General features: G+C 48.5%; 2 protein-coding genes across 2 annotated transcripts in view; both read right to left on the bottom strand.

Moving 5' to 3' along the window:
* The window catches only part of LOC138168021 (microtubule-actin cross-linking factor 1, isoforms 6/7-like), a 66,607-nt gene extending 56,488 nt beyond the window's left edge, over positions 1-10,119 (bottom strand). Inside the window, exons 1-9 of the mRNA XM_069096983.1 lie at positions 9,972-10,119; positions 9,705-9,928; positions 9,461-9,580; positions 8,955-9,065; positions 5,861-6,085; positions 4,566-4,769; positions 4,007-4,253; positions 3,607-3,836; positions 3,236-3,358 (exon numbers count right to left, since the gene is read on the bottom strand). Of these exons, the coding sequence (XP_068953084.1) occupies positions 3,236-3,358; positions 3,607-3,836; positions 4,007-4,253; positions 4,566-4,769; positions 5,861-6,085; positions 8,955-9,065; positions 9,461-9,580; positions 9,705-9,928; positions 9,972-10,119 (1,632 nt within the window). The remainder of the gene's footprint in view (positions 1-3,235; positions 3,359-3,606; positions 3,837-4,006; positions 4,254-4,565; positions 4,770-5,860; positions 6,086-8,954; positions 9,066-9,460; positions 9,581-9,704; positions 9,929-9,971) is intronic.
* A 3,171-nt stretch (positions 10,120-13,290) lies between these two features.
* On the bottom strand, positions 13,291-17,598 carry LOC138168064 (uncharacterized). The gene is made up of 3 exons (XM_069097074.1): positions 17,194-17,598; positions 16,926-17,078; positions 13,291-13,452 (listed from the first exon to the last, which is right to left on the bottom strand). Exons 1-3 carry the CDS (start codon positions 17,533-17,535, stop codon positions 13,291-13,293), a joined length of 657 nt encoding a protein of 218 aa, XP_068953175.1. The 5' UTR covers positions 17,536-17,598.
* Between the last annotated feature and the right edge of the window lie 541 nt (positions 17,599-18,139).

The following is an 18,139-nucleotide window of genomic DNA, read 5'->3' as shown; positions in this document are numbered from 1 at the left end:
TCCTCTATAACAATGAAATTCCAGGTACTGGCCCTATCCCTACCCAACCTAGTTAGTGGCATGTTATCTCTCCTATTAGACTATGAGGGCAAGAGTCCCCCTTCCTTTGTGTCCTCAGGGTGTAACACAGTGCCTGGTACAACTTAGTAAGCACCTAACAAATGCTTGTTGACTCAGAAAATTGGGACATGGTTAACCAAGAAAGAAAATTAATTATGGGAAAAAAAATTAATCATTAAGAAGCTACTGGTAGACATCTTTTAATATAAGCTGTTGTACTTGTTTGAATAAATATGAAAAAGTTAAAAAAAAAAAAAACAAACCCACCTCTGACTAGGGACCAAGCAGAACACATCTAATCCTTCTACATGAAAGCCCTTTGAATATAAAGACAGACATCTTCCCTCCACTAAATCTTCACTTCTGAAGGGTCGATATCTTTAGTTCATTTAACAGATCCTTCTGTGGCATGATTTCAAGGCCCTTCACCATTCTGGCTGCCCTCCTCTGGATACTCTCTAGTTTATTAAAGTCCTTCCGAAATGTGGTGCCCAAAACTGAACACAATATTCTTGATGTGGTCTGACCAAGACAAAGTATGACAGATAGTCCTCTCCCTTGCCAAGTTCTGGTCTCTCTGCTTCTCTAAATATAGCCCAAGATTGCATCATTATCATTGACCAGCTCTTGATTCATTCAACTGAAAGGAACCTCCGAGTTTCAATTGTTCCCTCAACAAGAGTCCCCTCTACCTCATCTCCCCAAAGCTGTCATTCAGCCTTCATTAAGAAAGACTTCCAGTGATAGGGAGCTCACTGAAGCTTCTGACAACCCATCTACTTTTTTGGAAGCTCTGTCTGGTAGGAAACTTGTCCTTATATGAAGTTGAAAAAAATCTCCCTTTTCTTGCTTCCCACCTATTGTTTCCACTTTGCCCTCTGGGCCCCAAGCTGAACAAATCTAATCCCTCTACCATATGACCATCAGTCAAATACTTGAAATATTTCAGATGCTTATAGTTATTATGTCCCAAATCCTCTCTGCATTTAAGACTCCGTTTTAAGTGATTCTCCTGGGATGTGGGTGGAAGTCCCCAAGATTTCCCAGTCACCTTCCTTTGGACACACTCTGGTTTGTCAAAGTGCCTCCTATGATATGACATGTCTTACTTGACTTGTAAATATTTATTACAGGGGTTTTGCTTTGCTTTACTTGTTTTTTTTTTTCTGATGTAGGAGGGGGAGGAAACTGATTTTTGTTCTTTGGGGTAAAAAAGGAAAAAAAATATTTTATATCTCCTGTGATAGGGTATTCACTTCATTGATGGAGTGTCCTACCACATCTAATAAAATAGCTAACATTTATGTAATGCTTACTATGTGTTAGGCTCTGTGCTTAGCAATTATTATCTCATTTGATCCCTATAACAACCCTGGGAGGCAAGTGCTATTATTATTCACATTTTATAGATAACAATAATAATATTTATATAGCATTACCATGTGTTGGGCACTGTGCTAAGTGCTTTACAATTATTATCTCATTTGGTCCTCACAACAACCCTGGGAGGTAGAAGCTATTATTACCCCCATTTTACAGAGGGGGAAACTGAGGCAGACAGTGGTTAAGTGACTTGTTCAGGGTCACACAGCCATTAAGTATTTGAGGCTAGAGTTGAACTCAAGTCTTCCTGAGTCCAGGCTCATTACTCCATCGACTGTGTCACTTAGTAGCAGCTGAGGGGTTTAGAAGTGAACACAATATTCCAGATGTGGTCTGATTAAGATAGACCACTATAGGACTACTACTTTGTCATCTTGGACACTATTCCTCTTTTTTTTTTTTTTAAAGCAATTGGGGTTAAGTGACTTGCTCAAGGTTACACAGCCAGGTGTTTCTGGGTGAGTGCTAAGTGTCTGAGCCCGGATTTGATCCCAGGTCATCCCGACTCTGGGGCCGGTGCTCTTACTCACTGAGCCACCTGGCTGCCCCCACTCTTTTAATCCAGTCTAAGACCACATTGAATTTTTTAGCTACCTTGGATAAAGATGGGGTGTCTGTTTCCCAGACTATGAAATGCAGGTGGATGGACAATCAATAGAGCTTGTCTGTCAGCATGGAGCAGGCAATAAAAATGCACAAGCTGGGTCCAGGATTGAACATGAAGAGGAAAGTGGCTGAATTGCCTTCAGGAAATTGCAGACCTCAGGAAATTTAATGACCTTAAACTTCCCCTAGAAACAAAGGCCTGTCTTTTAAATACCACTGTTCTGTCAGCTTTGTTTATACCTTCAGTATGGCCTCAGTGGAACACAATGGTCTCCAAAGAATTGAAAACGAATAACGAATATCATAGGAATCTCTTCATAACCTGGCCCCGTCCTACCTTCCCAGGCTTGGTGACATCTTCCTGTCCTCCACATACTCAGTGTTCTAGAGACATTGGCTTCCTTGCTATTCCCCACACAAGATACTGCATGTCTTCACTCAGGGCATTTTTACTGTCTGTCCCCCATGCCTGGAATTCCCTACCTCCTTGTCTCCACCTCCTGGCTTTCCTAGCTTCCTTCGAGCCTCAGTAAAATCCCACCTCTTACAGGAAACATGTCCCGACACTTCTTAATTTCTGTGCCTACTCTCTGAGATTATCTCCCATTCATCCTGGATATCTCTTTGCACGTCGTTGCTTTTAAAATGGGGTCTCTCCTGTTAGACTCCTTGAGAGCAGGACATAGCTTTTGTCTTTCTTTGTATTCTCCGTGCTTAGTACAGTGATTGGCACACTAGGTGGTTAATAAATGCTTCTGTACTAAAATACAGAGAGCATTGGAAAGGTGTCTCATAGAAGTGAGCAAGCTGTAATACAAAACAAACAGGGGACTCTGGAGAACAGGAGTTAAGGATGTTATTAGGGAAATGGATGATAGATGGACTAACCATGTGCTGAGGGCAACAGATGGGAGAGAGAGCAAAGAGGGTTCTAGTACCATGGACAAAGCACCCGTGGCACATTTATAGGAGGACTAGAATTTCAGAAAGGGGGTGGACAGGCATGGATGGGCTGCGATCTGCATCACTGGAGGGGACCCTACAAATTGATGAGATCACAAATCTGTGTGAGTTGAGACCTTTAGTAAAAGTCCCTATGGGAAACAGCCCTGGCACGGAGTGGGACTGCTCCCCTACCCCTGCCCCACAAGTCCTTCCTTCCCTATCCCCCATCCAGCCCATTCACCTCATCCGTGCTCCGAGTCACCTCTGGCCGGTCACCATCCCCGCAGGCAGACAGAAGCTCCTGGCCCAGGGCCCCAAGGGCGTCCAGCTCACTCTGCAGTCCATCCACCTCTTCCCTCAGTGCCTGGGGAGAGGCAGGGTAGTCTTTAAGGCCTTCTTGACTTTTAAATGGCATTGACTACAATATCCCTCTTACCAAAGACCCTACTCTTAGGGGACCTCACAAAGGTCCTAAATGCCCACCCCCTCCTGGGAATGAAATTTTCCCTAGGGATTTTCTGGGATCTGGGGGTGAAAGGAAAAGAATAAAAAAGAGAAAAAAGGAAGGAGGGGGCACTTCCACCCCTTACCCCTGTGCAGTCCAGCAGATACCTGCATGGCACTAAGCCTGCCCCGGATGCCTTCAGGCTCTGGCCCAGCATCCTCCATGTGTAGCACCAGATGCTGGGTATCAGCCAGACTGGTGGCCAGGTCAGCTAGGCCTTGCCAGAACTGCTCGGCCAATGCCAGCACAACCCGCAGCCAGTTGGCCCGCTCCTGGGCTGCAGCCTGCATCCCTGACCAGCGGTCCCATAAGCGATCTGCCTCAGCCTGAAGCACTGCTAACAGAGGATGGGACAGGGTAAGGGGAGAAGACCCCTTCTGGCCACCCTATAAGATGAGCAACCAGAGGAGAGCCTCAGATGCTCCATCCAGCTCTGGCCTGGCTTGGTCTGGCCCATCCCGCGTGCTGGGTAGGTCCCTAACCCTGCCAGTCAGCCCAGCTTCGTACCTCGAGGCCCTAGTCCAGCCTCTGGGCTCTCATCCAGGGTCCCAGTGACCCCAGCCCCCAGCTCCCGGGCTCGAGCCCGGGCAGTGTCCAGGGCTGCCCCCACAGGTTCTAGCTCGCTCAGCAGCAGGCCCTGCTCCCGAAGCTGCTCCCGGATACGCTGGGCATCAGCCCGGACGGTCCCCACATTCTCCACTCTCCGGGCCAGTTGTTCCAACTGTTCTGCCAACCGGGCCAGCCTTTCGCTCAGCTGGGAATATGGGGAGAAGGGAAGAGAAGGGCATTGCTGTGTCTATCTGTCCACCCAAGTGACAGATGACCAGAAGACAATCTCATACCCCCTCAATCCTGTCTACACTTTCACCCCTCTTTCCAAAGTCTGAGTTCCATCCCTGAACCAGTCAGTTACACCTTTAGCTCCACCTGCTTTCTGTCTGTCAGCTCCGCCCCCTTCTCAGCCCTTCCCTTAGCCACGCCCCTCCCAGCTTTGGCCCTATCCAATCCTATGTCCCGCCCCCATTCATGCCCTGCCTTCTCCGCAGCTGTGGCTCCACCCCCTCACCTGAGTGTACTGGGGTACGGTCTGCCCCAGAGTGGCTGCCACACTGTCCACTCGGGCCCTCAGGGCCCCCAACTCCTCCTCTGCTGCCCGCCAGGCTTCTTGGAAGGGTGTGCTCTGGCCTGGATTTAGGTCCTTCAGCTGCACGAACACCCGCTGCAGCTTCCCCACCAGAGGCCTGTGCTCTGCAATGGCCTCTCGAAGGTGCTACGGGATGGACAGACCCGGTAATAGGACACAAAGGCTGTCGAGACCCTCCAACCCCCAGCTCCTCATGACTTTCACCATTCATCAGCCTCCATCCAGCCTCTGGGACATTCCATTGTCCTCCTCTTTCCTGCAGACCCCTCACTATCTCTAATAAACATCCTCTCAATTAAAATTCACTTGGGTCCCTCTAGACTAAGATAAGACACCCTGGGGCAGCCAGGTAGCACAGAGAGTAAGAGCACCAGCCCCAGTGTTGGGATGACCTGGGGGATCGAATCCCAGCTCAGACACTTAGCATCCACCAGAAACACCTGGCCGTGTAACCTTGAGCAAGTTACTTAACCCCAATTGCTTTAAAAAAAAAAAAAAGAGAAGACACCCTTAGGTCTCCAGATGAAGGACTTGGAGAATAGGAGAGTCAGGGAGAGAATGAGGAGGGACAACAAGACAGAAAGGCTACAACTTTAAAAGCTAAAAGCTGGCAGGGAAATATCCATAGGAGTTGGGACCTTCTGGGGCCTTCTGAAAATGGGGAGCAAGAAAACTTGAGAATTTGTGGAAATTAAGGCTGGGACCAGTTACTGGCATGCCCTGTTCTGAGTGATCCTGACCTGGGCTCCTTTTGGCTGGAGAAAGGGTTACCAGGTCAAGTCTAAGGCTAGGAAAGGGGAGGCCAAGGGAAATACAAATTCAGGATACAGCCTCTTCTTTTTACACACTCAGAGCTGGAAGGGACTTTATAGGCCATCTCCTCCAACCCCCTCATTTTACAGATGAGGAAACTGAGTCCCACAAAGGTTAAGTATTTTACAGATGAGGAAACTGAGTCCCACAGAGGCTAATTATTTTGTAAATGAGGAAAGTGAGTCCCACAGAGGTTAAATAACTTGCCAGATCCTCTGCTTTCAACTCCAAGGTTCTTGCTACTACTCTGCACAGCCCTTCAGATAAAGCAGTTCTTATTAAGGGAGCAGGAGGATGCCCAACCCATACTACTGCCTGAGTAACATATCTCCCTACCTAGCTCTCTCCACTAAGGTCTTCTTACTCAGGTCTCCAGGACCAGGTGCCCAGTCCCCCAGACTCACCTGCAGCAGCTCTTGCTGCTCCCTGCAGGCTTCAGGGCTGCCAGCAGCTGCATGTGGGTTGAGATGGGCCACAATGTCCTGGGCCTCTTCCAGCCATGGGGCCAGTTCACCCTGGGCCTCAGCAAACTGGGCTAGCAGGGAGAGAGCCCTCTCACGGCACAGCACTCCTGCAGTACTGTTCTGCTGTACCTCCTGAGCCCGAGCCCGAAGGAGCTCCAGTTGTTCCTATAGACAGGACAAGAGGAGATGGAGGATACCCAACTTAGGAGCTTAGGGACTATGAATGAAATGGGGCAGGACTCAGTAACTCACGGACATTGATGGATGTGTAGACTCAGAGGACACTGTGCCTGGTCCCTTCCCATCTTTGCCTCCTGAATTCCTGTAAGGCCTAACTCAACTGACACCTCCTCCAGGAAGCCTCCACCTGATTTACTACAGGTAATACCCTTCTCCCTCAGGCTCCATAGAGTACTTTACCTTCTGTGAAGCACTTATCATGGGAGGTCATGTATTATTGTTATCTGTGTATGTGTCATACCCTATACTTAAATCTAAGCTCTGCGAGAACAGGGGCCTTTTGTTACTGAAACTGTATGAGCTGAGGCCTCTGGGCCCAGTTTTCAAAATACTTTTTGAATAACCATTAATTGCATCTCAGAGATGGAAGGGACCTTGGAGACCATCTAGTCCAACCTGCATTTGACCACAAATCGCTTCTACACCTTAGCCAACAAGTAGCCAACTAACCTCAATTTGAAAACTTGCAATGATGGTGCACAAGCCATTCCTTTTTTTTTTTTTTGACAGCTCTCATCATTAGGAAGTTGTTCCTCACAGCAAACTTAAATCTGCCTCGCTGTAACTTAACAGATTATTTCTTGTTCTGCCCTCTGGGGTCAAACAGAAAAAAACTAACGCCCTTCCAATAAATAATTGAAAACAGCTAATATGCCCCAACCCAGTCTTTGACAAGTTACATCTCCCTAGTTCCTTCAGTTGATTCTCCTTTGGAATCTGCCTAGGCTGGCCCCAGCCTGCCTTCTTAGCCTGATTTCACATCACTACTCTTCACACAATCCACATTCTAGCCAAACAAGCCCATTTGCTGGTTCCCAAAGTTGGCGTCCCATCTCCTGCCTTGGTACCTTGGTACAGACTGCCCCCTAGGTCTTGACAATGCAGTTCTTCGTCCTTTGCTTCCTTTGAGGCTCAGCTCATGTCCCACCACCTAGTGGCAGCCTTTCCTGAATCACCCTCGTTGTTAGCATTGCCTCTGTCCTCAAATCATTGTGTACAAACTGATCTGTCCCCCTTCCCAGCCTCATCCTCCTCCCCCCAGCCATAATGTAAACTCTTCAAAGGTTTGGATTGTTTTGTTTTGTTCTGTTTTTCCTCTGGTCCTCAACACCCAGATAACAGTAATAATGACAATGATGATAAGATAGCTAACATTTAAACAACATTTACTATGTATGAGCACTAGGCTAAGGATTTTACAATTAGTGTTTTACTTGATCCTTAAAACACACCTGGGAGATAGGTGCTCTTATTATCTTCATTTTATAGGTTAGGAAACTGTTAGTCAGAGGCTAAGTGACTTGCTCAGGGCTACCCAGCTTCTGGTATGAGGCAAGATATGAAATGAGGTCTTTCCAGCTCCAAGTTTAGCACTCTATCTATCCAGTAGGCCAACTCATTACCACACATTATGTGCTTAATAAATTTTGGATTGGATGGCATGGTCTCCAGTAAGGGCACCATCCTTGGGAGGGCACCATCTTGGTCACCCCCCTCTGAACATTCTTCTCCTTCCTAAAATGTGGCATCCAGGGTGGTCTGACCAGAGCAGAGAATAGCAGAGCTGCCACCTACCTCCTCCACACCTCTACACTCACATGCACCACACACACACACACACACACACACACATCGTCCCTCGTTTTGGACACTTCTAAGGTCTCATTGACTTTTGGGGCTACAGTGTCACACTATTAACTTGCCTTGACATTACATCTACTAAAACCCCTTGACTAATAGCTTGTCTTACCATGCTTCCTCCATCTTTTCTCTGTGAAGTTGATTATTTGAGCCCAAGGGTGGGATTTTTACATTTACTCCCATTAAATATCATCTTATGACATTTCAGGCTATCATTCTAGCCTATCCAGTTCTTTTGGATCCTCACTTTATCATCCAATGTATGAGCAATCTCTCCCAGCTTTGTGTCATTTGCAAATTTGATAAGTCATTTGCAAATTTAATAAGCAGACCACATCTATGCCATTATTCAAATGATGGATAAATTTGTTGAATAGCACAAGACTCAAGGACAGATCCTTAAGGTATTCCAATAGAGACCTCTCTCTGAGTCAGCTTTGACCTATTAATAAAAATTTGGAGGGAACTAGTCATTGAATCCACTTCGAATCCATAACTAAATGAATTTTTACTAGTCCATATCTCTCAACCCTTTCCATAAGGAGAGAATGACAGACTTTGTTAAATGCTTTGCTGAAATTCAAGTATGTGGTGCCTAGAGTCATTAAGTCAAGTAAACTATATTCTAACTACCGTGCTAAGCACTAGAGTTACAAAAAAGGACAAAAAACCCAGAACTCTCCTATCTACCAGTCTAGGTACCTTATCAAAAAAGGAAATGGCATTAATCAAATGAGAGCTGTTCTTAGTGAAGTCATGACTTAGTGATCCTTACTGTCCTTACAAAATGAGTCTAAATCATTAATTGAATGAATGAACTTGGCAGGTCAATAGGAAGGCCAAAAGTCCTGGGTCAACAGGACCCAAGACTCAGGAAGGTGGAACAAAGACAAAGAAGAACACACAAAGAGGAATTCACCATCTAGCTGTGGCACAGTTGTGGTTGGGGAGAGGAGAGAAGGGAAAGGAGGAGAGGAGAAGTGGGAGATGGTGAGAATAGACCCCACTGGATATCAGGAGGCTTGCCTTGGGGTGGGAGCAGCAATGACCAAGCCAGATTACAGTCAGGACCCAGGGACCAGGCTTAATTCCTAGGACCCAAGGTAGGGAAAGCCCAGGTGCTCCAGCCCCAGTCTGGGGTCCCACCACTCACCTGTAGCTGCTCCTTTTCCTCAGAGGGGCAGAGGCTGGGAATTCCAGCCCCCAAGAGTCCCAGGAGGCGGGTCCTTAACTCCTGCTGCTGTAGGAGTTCTGCAGCCAGTAGCTGATAAGTTCATGATGGGAGGCAGGATTGAAGGAGAAGACAAGAAAAGAGGTAGATGAGAGTTACGCAGTGAGGGGATGACAGGGCATGCCCCTTTAGGAATGGAGGACTTCACTCTCCTCTCTTTCCCTATTCTGCCTATCCTACCCCCTTGGTAGGGGGAGGGCCCCTCACAGTCCCCAGGGTCAGTAAGTGATGTCTGTCCCCACCTATCCATCTGTCTGTCCCTGGAATGGAGGAGATCATAGGATCAGAGTGCCAGAGCTCTAGAGTCTCTTGGAGGCTTTCATTTTACTGATGAGGAAACTGAGGCCAGAAATGTAAGTGACCTGCCAAAAGTCATAGATAGTATATGTTAGGGGTGATTGCTGGTCAATGGGCACAGGAGGGTCTACCTTGTGTTGGCCCAACTGGGCCTGAAGTGCAGAAGCCTCCAGGGTTACTCCATTCAGCTCTTCTATCCGCTGCCCAAGAGTGTCCAGGCGGCTCAGTTCCTCCCCTATGGCTTTCTGCAACTGAGGCAGGGAAAAGGGAAAAGAATGGAAGGAGGGGCTTGTCTCTCTGTGCCCTGCAATGCCCCCTCCCAACTGCTGTGCTGGTCACTATCCCCGCCCTCCCCACCCTGCATCGTCCCAGCACCTGCTCTCTGTCTTCCTGTTCTCCAGGCTCAGCTGCTGCCCATGCCTGCTCCAGTCTTCCCAGCCACGCTGCAGGGGGTGGCGGCTCTCCAGATGACCGCAATCGAGTGGCTGCCTCCAGAGTCTGCTCTAGCCGAAGTCTGATATGGGCCCCGCTCTGCCCAGCCAGCAGTAACCTCACCCGCAGCTCCTCGAGCTGCTCTCGCACCAGCTGGGCCTCTTCCCCTAAAGCCCACAGAGCACTACACTCTCACAGGAGGTCCCAGACCAGGACACAGGAGATGGGGGACACAGGGGTCATAGGGCTGAGACTCAGGGGGCTGCAGGGGACACAGGGGCACAAGGAACACAGTCACAGGTGACACAGAGGGCACGGGGGCACAGTCAAAGTAATTTGACTGGTGTCTAGGTGGCATAGTAAATAGAACACTGAGCCTCGAGTTAGGAAGATCTGAGTTCAAATTCAGTCTCAGACATTTCCTAACTATATGATCCTGACAAGTCACTTAACCTGACTGCTATCTGCCTCAGTTTCCTTATCTGTAAAAATGGACATAATAATAACACCTAGCACCCAAGATTGTTGTGAGGATAAAATGAGGCAATATTTGTAAAGTCCTTTGAAAATCTGAAAACACTACATAAATGCTAGTTATTATAATAATAATAATTATTATTATTATAAAAGGGACCCCAGGGCACAGTCAGAGGGGAAATAGGGTACAAGAGACACAGGGAACAGAGACTGAGGGACTCCTGCGGGCACTGTGGTGAATAACTCCTTCCCATTTCAGGGACCTGAGACTAAACAGGGCTTTGAACACTGGATAGACTCTCAGTGACAGCTGGCTCCTAAGCTGGGCACAACTGGACTCTTGCTTCTGGGGGATCCTATATCTATGACCTGTATGCCCTGACTAAGGCCCAGGTGGGATGGGTGGATCCCTGTAGCCCCTCAGCTGAGCTTTCCCCTCTTTCAGGATCCACCTCCTTCCCAGGGTAGCTGCTGCCTACTCTCACACCTAGTGTCTCTGGGCCTGTTTCCCCAGATACACTGATTTATACAGAGATACCCTTTTCCTCCTTTAACTGAGCCAAGATAAGGTGGGACTAGATCTTAAAATAAGGAGCTGAGCTTGCCAATGGCAGCAGCAACTGACCCATGGACCTGAGGGCCAAATGATAGGTGACACATTGCTACAGGTTGATGCAGAGCCAGAGAAGGGTTTCTACATTGGAAATTGCCCATTAATCTGATAACCACCTGGTGGCCCCCAAGAAAGGGCGACAGTGCTAGGGGCTGTGGCTGCAGCAACCTCCCAATAGTGGGAGTTAGAGGAGAGCTGACCAAGGGCTGGTGAAGGGGTCTATGGAAATGGGCTTCGTAAGGCAAGCTGTGCTATCAAGTGCTCTATCTGTGAGCCTCTGGGGTCACTGGAGGACCAGGACACTGGACTCTATGAATGCCTCCTCTTCTGGGCTTTGGGGATTTCATTTTGTTATTTCTTTGGACTTTCCCTCAGTTTCCTAATTAAGCTCCCTTTGACAAACCCCAGGCTTATCTCAGCTAAACTAGGATGAATGGGCTTTTTCTAGGCTCTCAGATGCTGTCAAATGCTTTCCTGAAATCCAAGTACACAGTCAAGTCAGCAAGCACATATTAATCACCTACTAGGTTCCAGGTACTGGGGTGAGTAAGCTCTAGGGACACAAAGAAAGGAAAAAAAAACACTCCTCTGATCTGCTCTAGGTACCTTGTCAAAACAAACAAACAAAAGAATGACATTAGTCTGACTTTGAGGCCTAGCTTGGTGGGGATGACAGAGACCCCAACCTGAGATCCAAGGACATAATGGTGGAGTTAAAGTAGGTAGAGGGGAGCCAGGGCCTGTGGAGTGCCCAGGGACTGTCCCTCATAAGAAGTGCTTGGATGTGAAGCTGAAAGAGGTCAGAAGGGAACAGGAACAGGGCAGGAGGCAGCCCCAGGCCTACCTGGCTTCATGGGAGGCTTGAGAACTGCACTGTGCTTCCTTACTAGGGTTGGTGTAGGGAATAGAGAACCAGTGAAGTTTCTCAGAGAAAAGAGGGCCTTGAAAGACAGGCCTGAACAGAGACATTCCCTAGGAAGAGGGTCCCTAAGCTGGATTCTGCAACTGGGATGTGTGCCTGTGACTTAGTCTGCCTTTAACTCATGATGCTAGAACCTGAACGTTGAGGAAACCTGAGATATCATTTAGTCAAGTAGTTTGCAAGCTCAGGGCCAAATCCAGCCTCAAGCTAAGAAGGGATTTGGGGGTTGGGTTTTTTTTTTTTAGCATTTTAAACAAAATGTTACTGTTTTTAAAGATGTAAAAATCTTTCTTGGCTCTAGGATTGTATGAACACCAGCAACAGAACAGATCTGTTGCTAGGCTGGAACTGTAATTTGCCAACCTAAACCAACCAATCTCTCCGTTATACAGCTTAGAAAATGGAGTCCCAGAGTGGTTAAGTGATTTGCTCAAAGTCACATAAAAAGTAATCATTTGATTCTACATCTTATCCCACTTTTTTTTATCTTCCCCATGATCATCTTCTCAAACCCTCCTAGTCAGATATGTCATCCAGGACAGGAAGTCTTGGTGTCAGGGTCCCCCCATTTAGGGGACAGTGGTTAAGGGGGAAGAAGGTGAGGTGGGTTCAGGAAAGGGGCTCCCAAGTTGTCAGCTGGTGACAGGAAAGCAAAAGAGTCCTGCCCACCCTAGACCTTGGTCACTAACTTACCCACCACCAGTTCCAGGAGCCTGTGACCCAACTCTCGAATTATCTCCATGTCCGATGCCTTCTGCCTGACTTCCTCACATACACCCTGCCAAGAGCCACACAAGAAGCATGAACTTAACAGGCACCAGCTGAGGAAGGGGCTTTCATGGCCCAAGGAGGATGGCACTAGCCCTCATACCTGAACCTGTTCCAGGGCACCCTGGAGGGGGCCAGTGCCAGGCTCCTCCCACCAGAGCTGAGCCAGGAGCCGCTCAACAGGACTCAGCCAGGCCACAAAGGTATCCCGGGCTGCCTGGAAACTCCGAGCTGAGGGAACTAACTGCTCAAGGAGCCTCCACCTAGGACCAAAAAAGGAGGAGCAGAGTAATCCTGACCCAGCCCCCTCCCTCACCCCCACCTGTTCCAGCCTCAGTCTTCATCCCCATTCCTGTCCCTGAAACAGTCCAACCACTCCCAGAATCTCTCCATATTCTGTCAATGGTAAGTACTATTTATAAAGTGCTTTTATAAAGCTAACTCCCCTAACTACAGTCCCTATCTGTATCACCTGCTCATAACCTCAAGTTAGCCTCTCTGACTTTAGTCTCCTTCATTTAACCCTCCTCTTGCCTCAGCCTCTCCCTCTCATTACTCCTCCATCTTTCCCAGCACACATCAGCATTTCCCAGTTTCAGGAAGCCCCCTTCTAGCCTTAGTCACTCCACACACATCATCTTCCTCCTGGCCTTGGTCACTGGTCTTCACCACATCATACAACCCTTAGTTCTCCCTTACCCCACTCAAACATCATGTCCCCAACCTCAGGCATCCCTGCCTCAAAGCCCTCACCTGGCCTCTGCCTTCTGCGTCAGCTGGTCCCACTGTTTCTGGAGCCTAGTGAGGGTGTCACGCTCTTCCCTTTGGTCTCCTTCAGCTGGCTGTTCCTGAGGGTCCTGTAGGAGCCGCTCCATGCGGGGCCTGCCCTCCTCTAGCAGCCGTTTCAGGAGCTGGGGCAGCCATGGTGGACAGTCCCAAGCCGAGGGCAGAGATGGGGTCTCTGCTCAGCCCTCAGGAAGTCTCCTCCCAAGAGGGTTGAGCAGGTTTGTGAATGAGCTGAGTCCCATTTAGCTTCTCCAAGGGGCTGGGAGCTTACTCTCTCTACTACCGCTCTATCTCAGAACTTTGTGTTTCTACCCATCCTCCCCTGCTTCCCTTCTGTCTCCTAGGAAGAGGCGCACCCTCTTACCAACACTGACCCTTCTTTCTGATCTGATCCCCTGCCTTCTCCCTTCATCTCTTCTCTCATCCTCAATCTTTCCCTCTCTTCATACAAAACAACCTTCCCATTGCATGAAAACCATCCTCAGTGACTAAAACAATGTTCAGTATGCAGTAGCCACTTTATAATTACTTGTTAAATGAATGAATGAATGAAAAATCTTCCTTCGTCCCTGTGATAACCTCAAGTTACTGTTCCATCTCTCTCCACTGCCAAACTTCTGGAAAGGGTCATCCATTCTCATTGCCTCTACTTCACCCCCACTTCATTTCTCAACCCTTTACAGTATCACTTCTAACTGATTCCCCTCCCAAAAGAAACCTGCTTCCTCCAAGATCTCTAAGGACCTCATCACCAAATATCCCACCCCCCAAAAAAACCCTGCCCCCTCTGAGATCTCTAAGGACTTCATCATCAAATATTCCACCCCCCCCAAAAAAAAAGACCTTGCTCCCTCTGAGATCCCTAAGGACCTTATCACCAAATATCCCTTTCCTCCTCCCCAAAAATACCCTGCTCCCTCTGACCTCATCACCGGAGGAAGCCAATGCAGCTTGTCTTCCCCCTTTCTTGTTATTCTTTCCCTTCTTTCAGCTACAGACTCCACACTCTACTTTTTCTTGTCCAACTCTCTGGTGGCTCTGACTGTAGGAGTGGTCAAAGAGATAGGAGAGAATCTCCTACATTCGCCTTTCTTCCCTCTGCCACTTGTCCCCTAAATTTCTGCATTCTACAAGGTTTTGTCTTCAATCTTTTCCTCTCTTCACTCCCTTGCTTTTGAAGAGCTTATCCATTCCCAGGGCTCCAACTACCACTTTCTGTCATGGGAGGACAGTGGAGTTACAGAGAGGCAGCATTTGGCTGAACCTAAGGAGAATTTCACAACAATGAGAATTGTCCAAAAGTGAAATGAGCTGCTTTGAGGAGTAATCAAGTCTCAATGTAGAGGTAAATAGAAGTATATATTTAGAGCTACAAGGGCCTTTGGAGATCTTCTAGTGACCCAGGGGTGAGAAACCTGGGACCTTAAGGCCACATGTAGCCTTCTAGGTCTTTAAGTGCAGCCTTTTGATTGAATCCAAATTTTACATTTACAGGTTCCCCACCCTTATAATCTAGTCTACTCCCCTCAATTTTACAACTGAGGAAATAATAGCTGACAATATGGCAGTTTAGAGATTTAATCTTATTTGATTATGATCAGTCTTTCAATCTTACCTAACAAAAAGATAAATGCTATTTTTATCCCTCTCCTTTTTTTTTTTACAGATGAAGAAACTGAGGCTGAAAAATTAAGAAACGTGAAGTTTGCATAACTAGTAAGTGTCAGAGGCAGGCTTCAAACTCATGCCTGTCTCTATGAATCAATGGGCTCCAGGTGGAGGCTAGATAGAATGAAAAGGAGCCATCTCCAGTCATCCTGATCTCTGTATTGCCACTGGACCCAGATAGCTCCAGAGGAGAAAGTCAGGCTGGTGACTTTGCACAGCCCTCCTTCATTTAAATCCAATTCACTTGCAAGTCTGGCATGACCTCCCTGATACCATGGTCCTCTTCAAGAATGAAGGACAAACAAGATAGAATGAAAATCAACCACTAGACTGCTTTTATGGTTTTGCTAAAGATTGGACTAGTTGGTCTCTGAGATACATTCTGATTCTGAGATTTTAGAGACTCCCATGCCCCTAACTTCAGCCCTAACCCTTCTCCAGTCTCCAGACCCACATTTTTCATCTGCCCGCTAGACATCTCTCCATCTCCTGGCTGTCCTCAAACTCAATGTAGATTTCTGGGACTTTGTCCATGGTACTGGATTTCAGACACGTGCTGTTGTCACCTGCCCTAGACAGGTGGGAGAGCAGCTCCATAAACAGGGAGAAAAAGGAGGAAGGTCAAAACTGAACCACTGGCAATATTGCTAAAAGGGCAGGGGTGGTGGAGAGGAGGGGAGCTGCCAATCTTTCAGGCTGGGGGATGGAGTGTGAGGAATGGCAGGAAGGGAAGGGGGCAGTCCAGGAACCAGGTGTCAAAAAAGAAAAAGAAATCAGGAAGACAGTTGGAAAACACAGCATGAGGTCTGGAAATAACTGCAAATGTCATTGACCTTGGGCTGAACCTCTGAACACCCCCACTTTGGGCTATGCTTTCTTATTTGTTTCCCACCTTATGGGGCTTGACTATAGACTAGTTAAGTTCTTTTGACTCTACCATGTCTCTATATGGTGCCGAACCTTGAGGCAACCAGGGAAGACAGTAGATTCTCTTAGTCCCAAGGAGGGGTAGAAAGAAGCTATGTATGTGTTTGTATGGGGGGGGAGTCCTCCTTCCCTCAGACCTTGAGGATGGTGGTCTAGGCCACTACCACCATCACTGGGCCATCACCAGTAAGATATTAGCTCAGTAAGTGGCAAGTCTAGGAACCCAGTGTCAAACATAGGATCACATCTCCAATTTTATGTATAATTATATAATCCCAAACAAAACTCATAATTTCTGTGTGACCTTGGACAAGTCTCTTCCCTTCCTCTGGGCTTCAGTTTCTTCATTTGTAAAATGAAAAGCTTGGATCTAGTGGTCTCTTGAGTTGCTTTCAGTACCAATTCCTCTCATCTCCTTTAGCTCCACTCCTAAAAAGAAAGCCACCTGTCCTTTGTTCTCACTTTTCTCTATTAACTGGTGCCACTCATTATCAAATCTCCAGGTTATCCATTCAAGCCCCCTTGTCTCTCTTATGCCCAAGGGCCTCATGAGTGTCGTCTTATCTCAAAGCTTTTCAATTCCATCCCTTATTTTGGTTTCCGTTGCTCCCCCTGTATCCAGACCCTCATCACCTCTTTCAAGTGCAGACTCCTAGTCTTACCCATCTCTGTTTCTCTCTCCCAATGCTCACCCCGTTCCCAGCACATGTACTGAATGAACGAACAAATGAGTGAGTTATAGTAAAAAGCATGCCTCCCGACCGCCATCCCAAGGAGGAGTGTGGGTGGATGGTAAATGGGGCCATGTTTACTTCGGAGTGGGGCATCTATAATCACTGACAGTGATCCCTGGGCCCAGAATATGGAAACTGCCAGGCTCGGAGCCTGCAAAGGCAAGAGGCTTCTTTAGCACTGTCTCCTCCCTTCTCCCACCCTCCTCTTAGGCACCATGTCCTGTCCTCCCCTCCCCTGCCCCCTGCCCCCTGCTCCCTTGGCTTCCTACCTTTTGCTCCTGCAGCTGGGCATTGGCTACCTTAACCTCGGCTGCTGGGGGCCCCTGTCCTGCCTGTAGTTCTTCCATGTCATCCAACCACCTCTGGAGAGCAGCAGGGGGTTCAGGGGGTTCAGCAGGAGGGAGGGCTGCCCACTGGGGTGCCTAGAGAAAGGGCCAGGAACAGCTGCCTAAACCCCAAATGTCCCAGATGATGATAATGCCCTCCCTGCTCATCTCCCTTCCCTTCCCCCATGGGTTCCTTGGGACCAATGCTCACCGGGGCAAGTGGTCCAGCACTCTCACTCAGCATGGTCACTGTTCGGGTGACTGTGGGCTGCCTGCCCCCTGGGTATCGTGTTACCTCCACAATTTCTGTCACCACCGTTTCTGTGACTTCTGTTACCTCTGTCACCTCCCGAGTGCTATGGGCCCTCCAGGCCCATGGGCTCCCTGGTGAGAGGGGGGCGGCAGGAGGTGGTGGGGCTGAGGGGTGACAGAGACCAGCCCCCGGTCCAGGCCCTGGCCCTGATCCAGTGCTGCCCCCTTGACCCTTCAGAAACTCTTCAGAGTGGTGGCCCTTCTCCCCCAGGCAGCTGGGTCTGGATGCTGGGTTACCCATGGCAGTCTTAAGTGGGGTATAGGATCCAGCCTAGGACAAACAGCAAAATGAGTGCTAAGCCAGGAGACTGAGACCTGGCGTGGGAGGACACCAGCACACCACCGGCCTCTCCCACCCGGTTATTTACCCATGTGGTGGAGCGGGAAGGGCAGCAGCACAGGTCAGACACCCAGGAGCACCCTAGGTACAGACATGGAAAGCATGCTGTCTGATGCGTAACCCCATAGTTCCTGACCACATCTAAATATACCCAGACAGGGCATGACATGGACGAACATCCCCCTCCCCCCGTCCCACCCTGAAGTGGTTAGGACACTTCTCGGTTTCCAAGCCCTGTTGGAGAAGGCACAGAGGGGCACATTGGGCACCTGCAGAGGAAACAGTAAGGCAGGTCACTCCTGATTCACACTCTTTCTCCAGCACTCTCCCTTCTTCCATATCTCTCTCAGATCCCCATTCCTCAATGGGCCCCTTCTTCTAGGACCTGCATCCGTTCTCTTTCCCCTAGAGTTCCTTCCCTCAGGCTCCTCTCCCATCCCATCCCATCCAATCTCACCCCAGCTTTTCTGCACTGACTCCCCTTCCCCCAGCTCCCAGGAAGGGA

Source organism: Petaurus breviceps, unplaced genomic scaffold (genome assembly GCF_028583685.1).
Source record: "Petaurus breviceps papuanus isolate PSGF00001 unplaced genomic scaffold, PetGlider_PUasm1.0 350, whole genome shotgun sequence".
NCBI classification, from domain to species: domain Eukaryota; kingdom Metazoa; phylum Chordata; class Mammalia; order Diprotodontia; family Petauridae; genus Petaurus; species Petaurus breviceps.
Note: the sequence above shows the minus strand (reverse complement) of the source record. Positions and strands in the feature narration are given on the sequence as shown.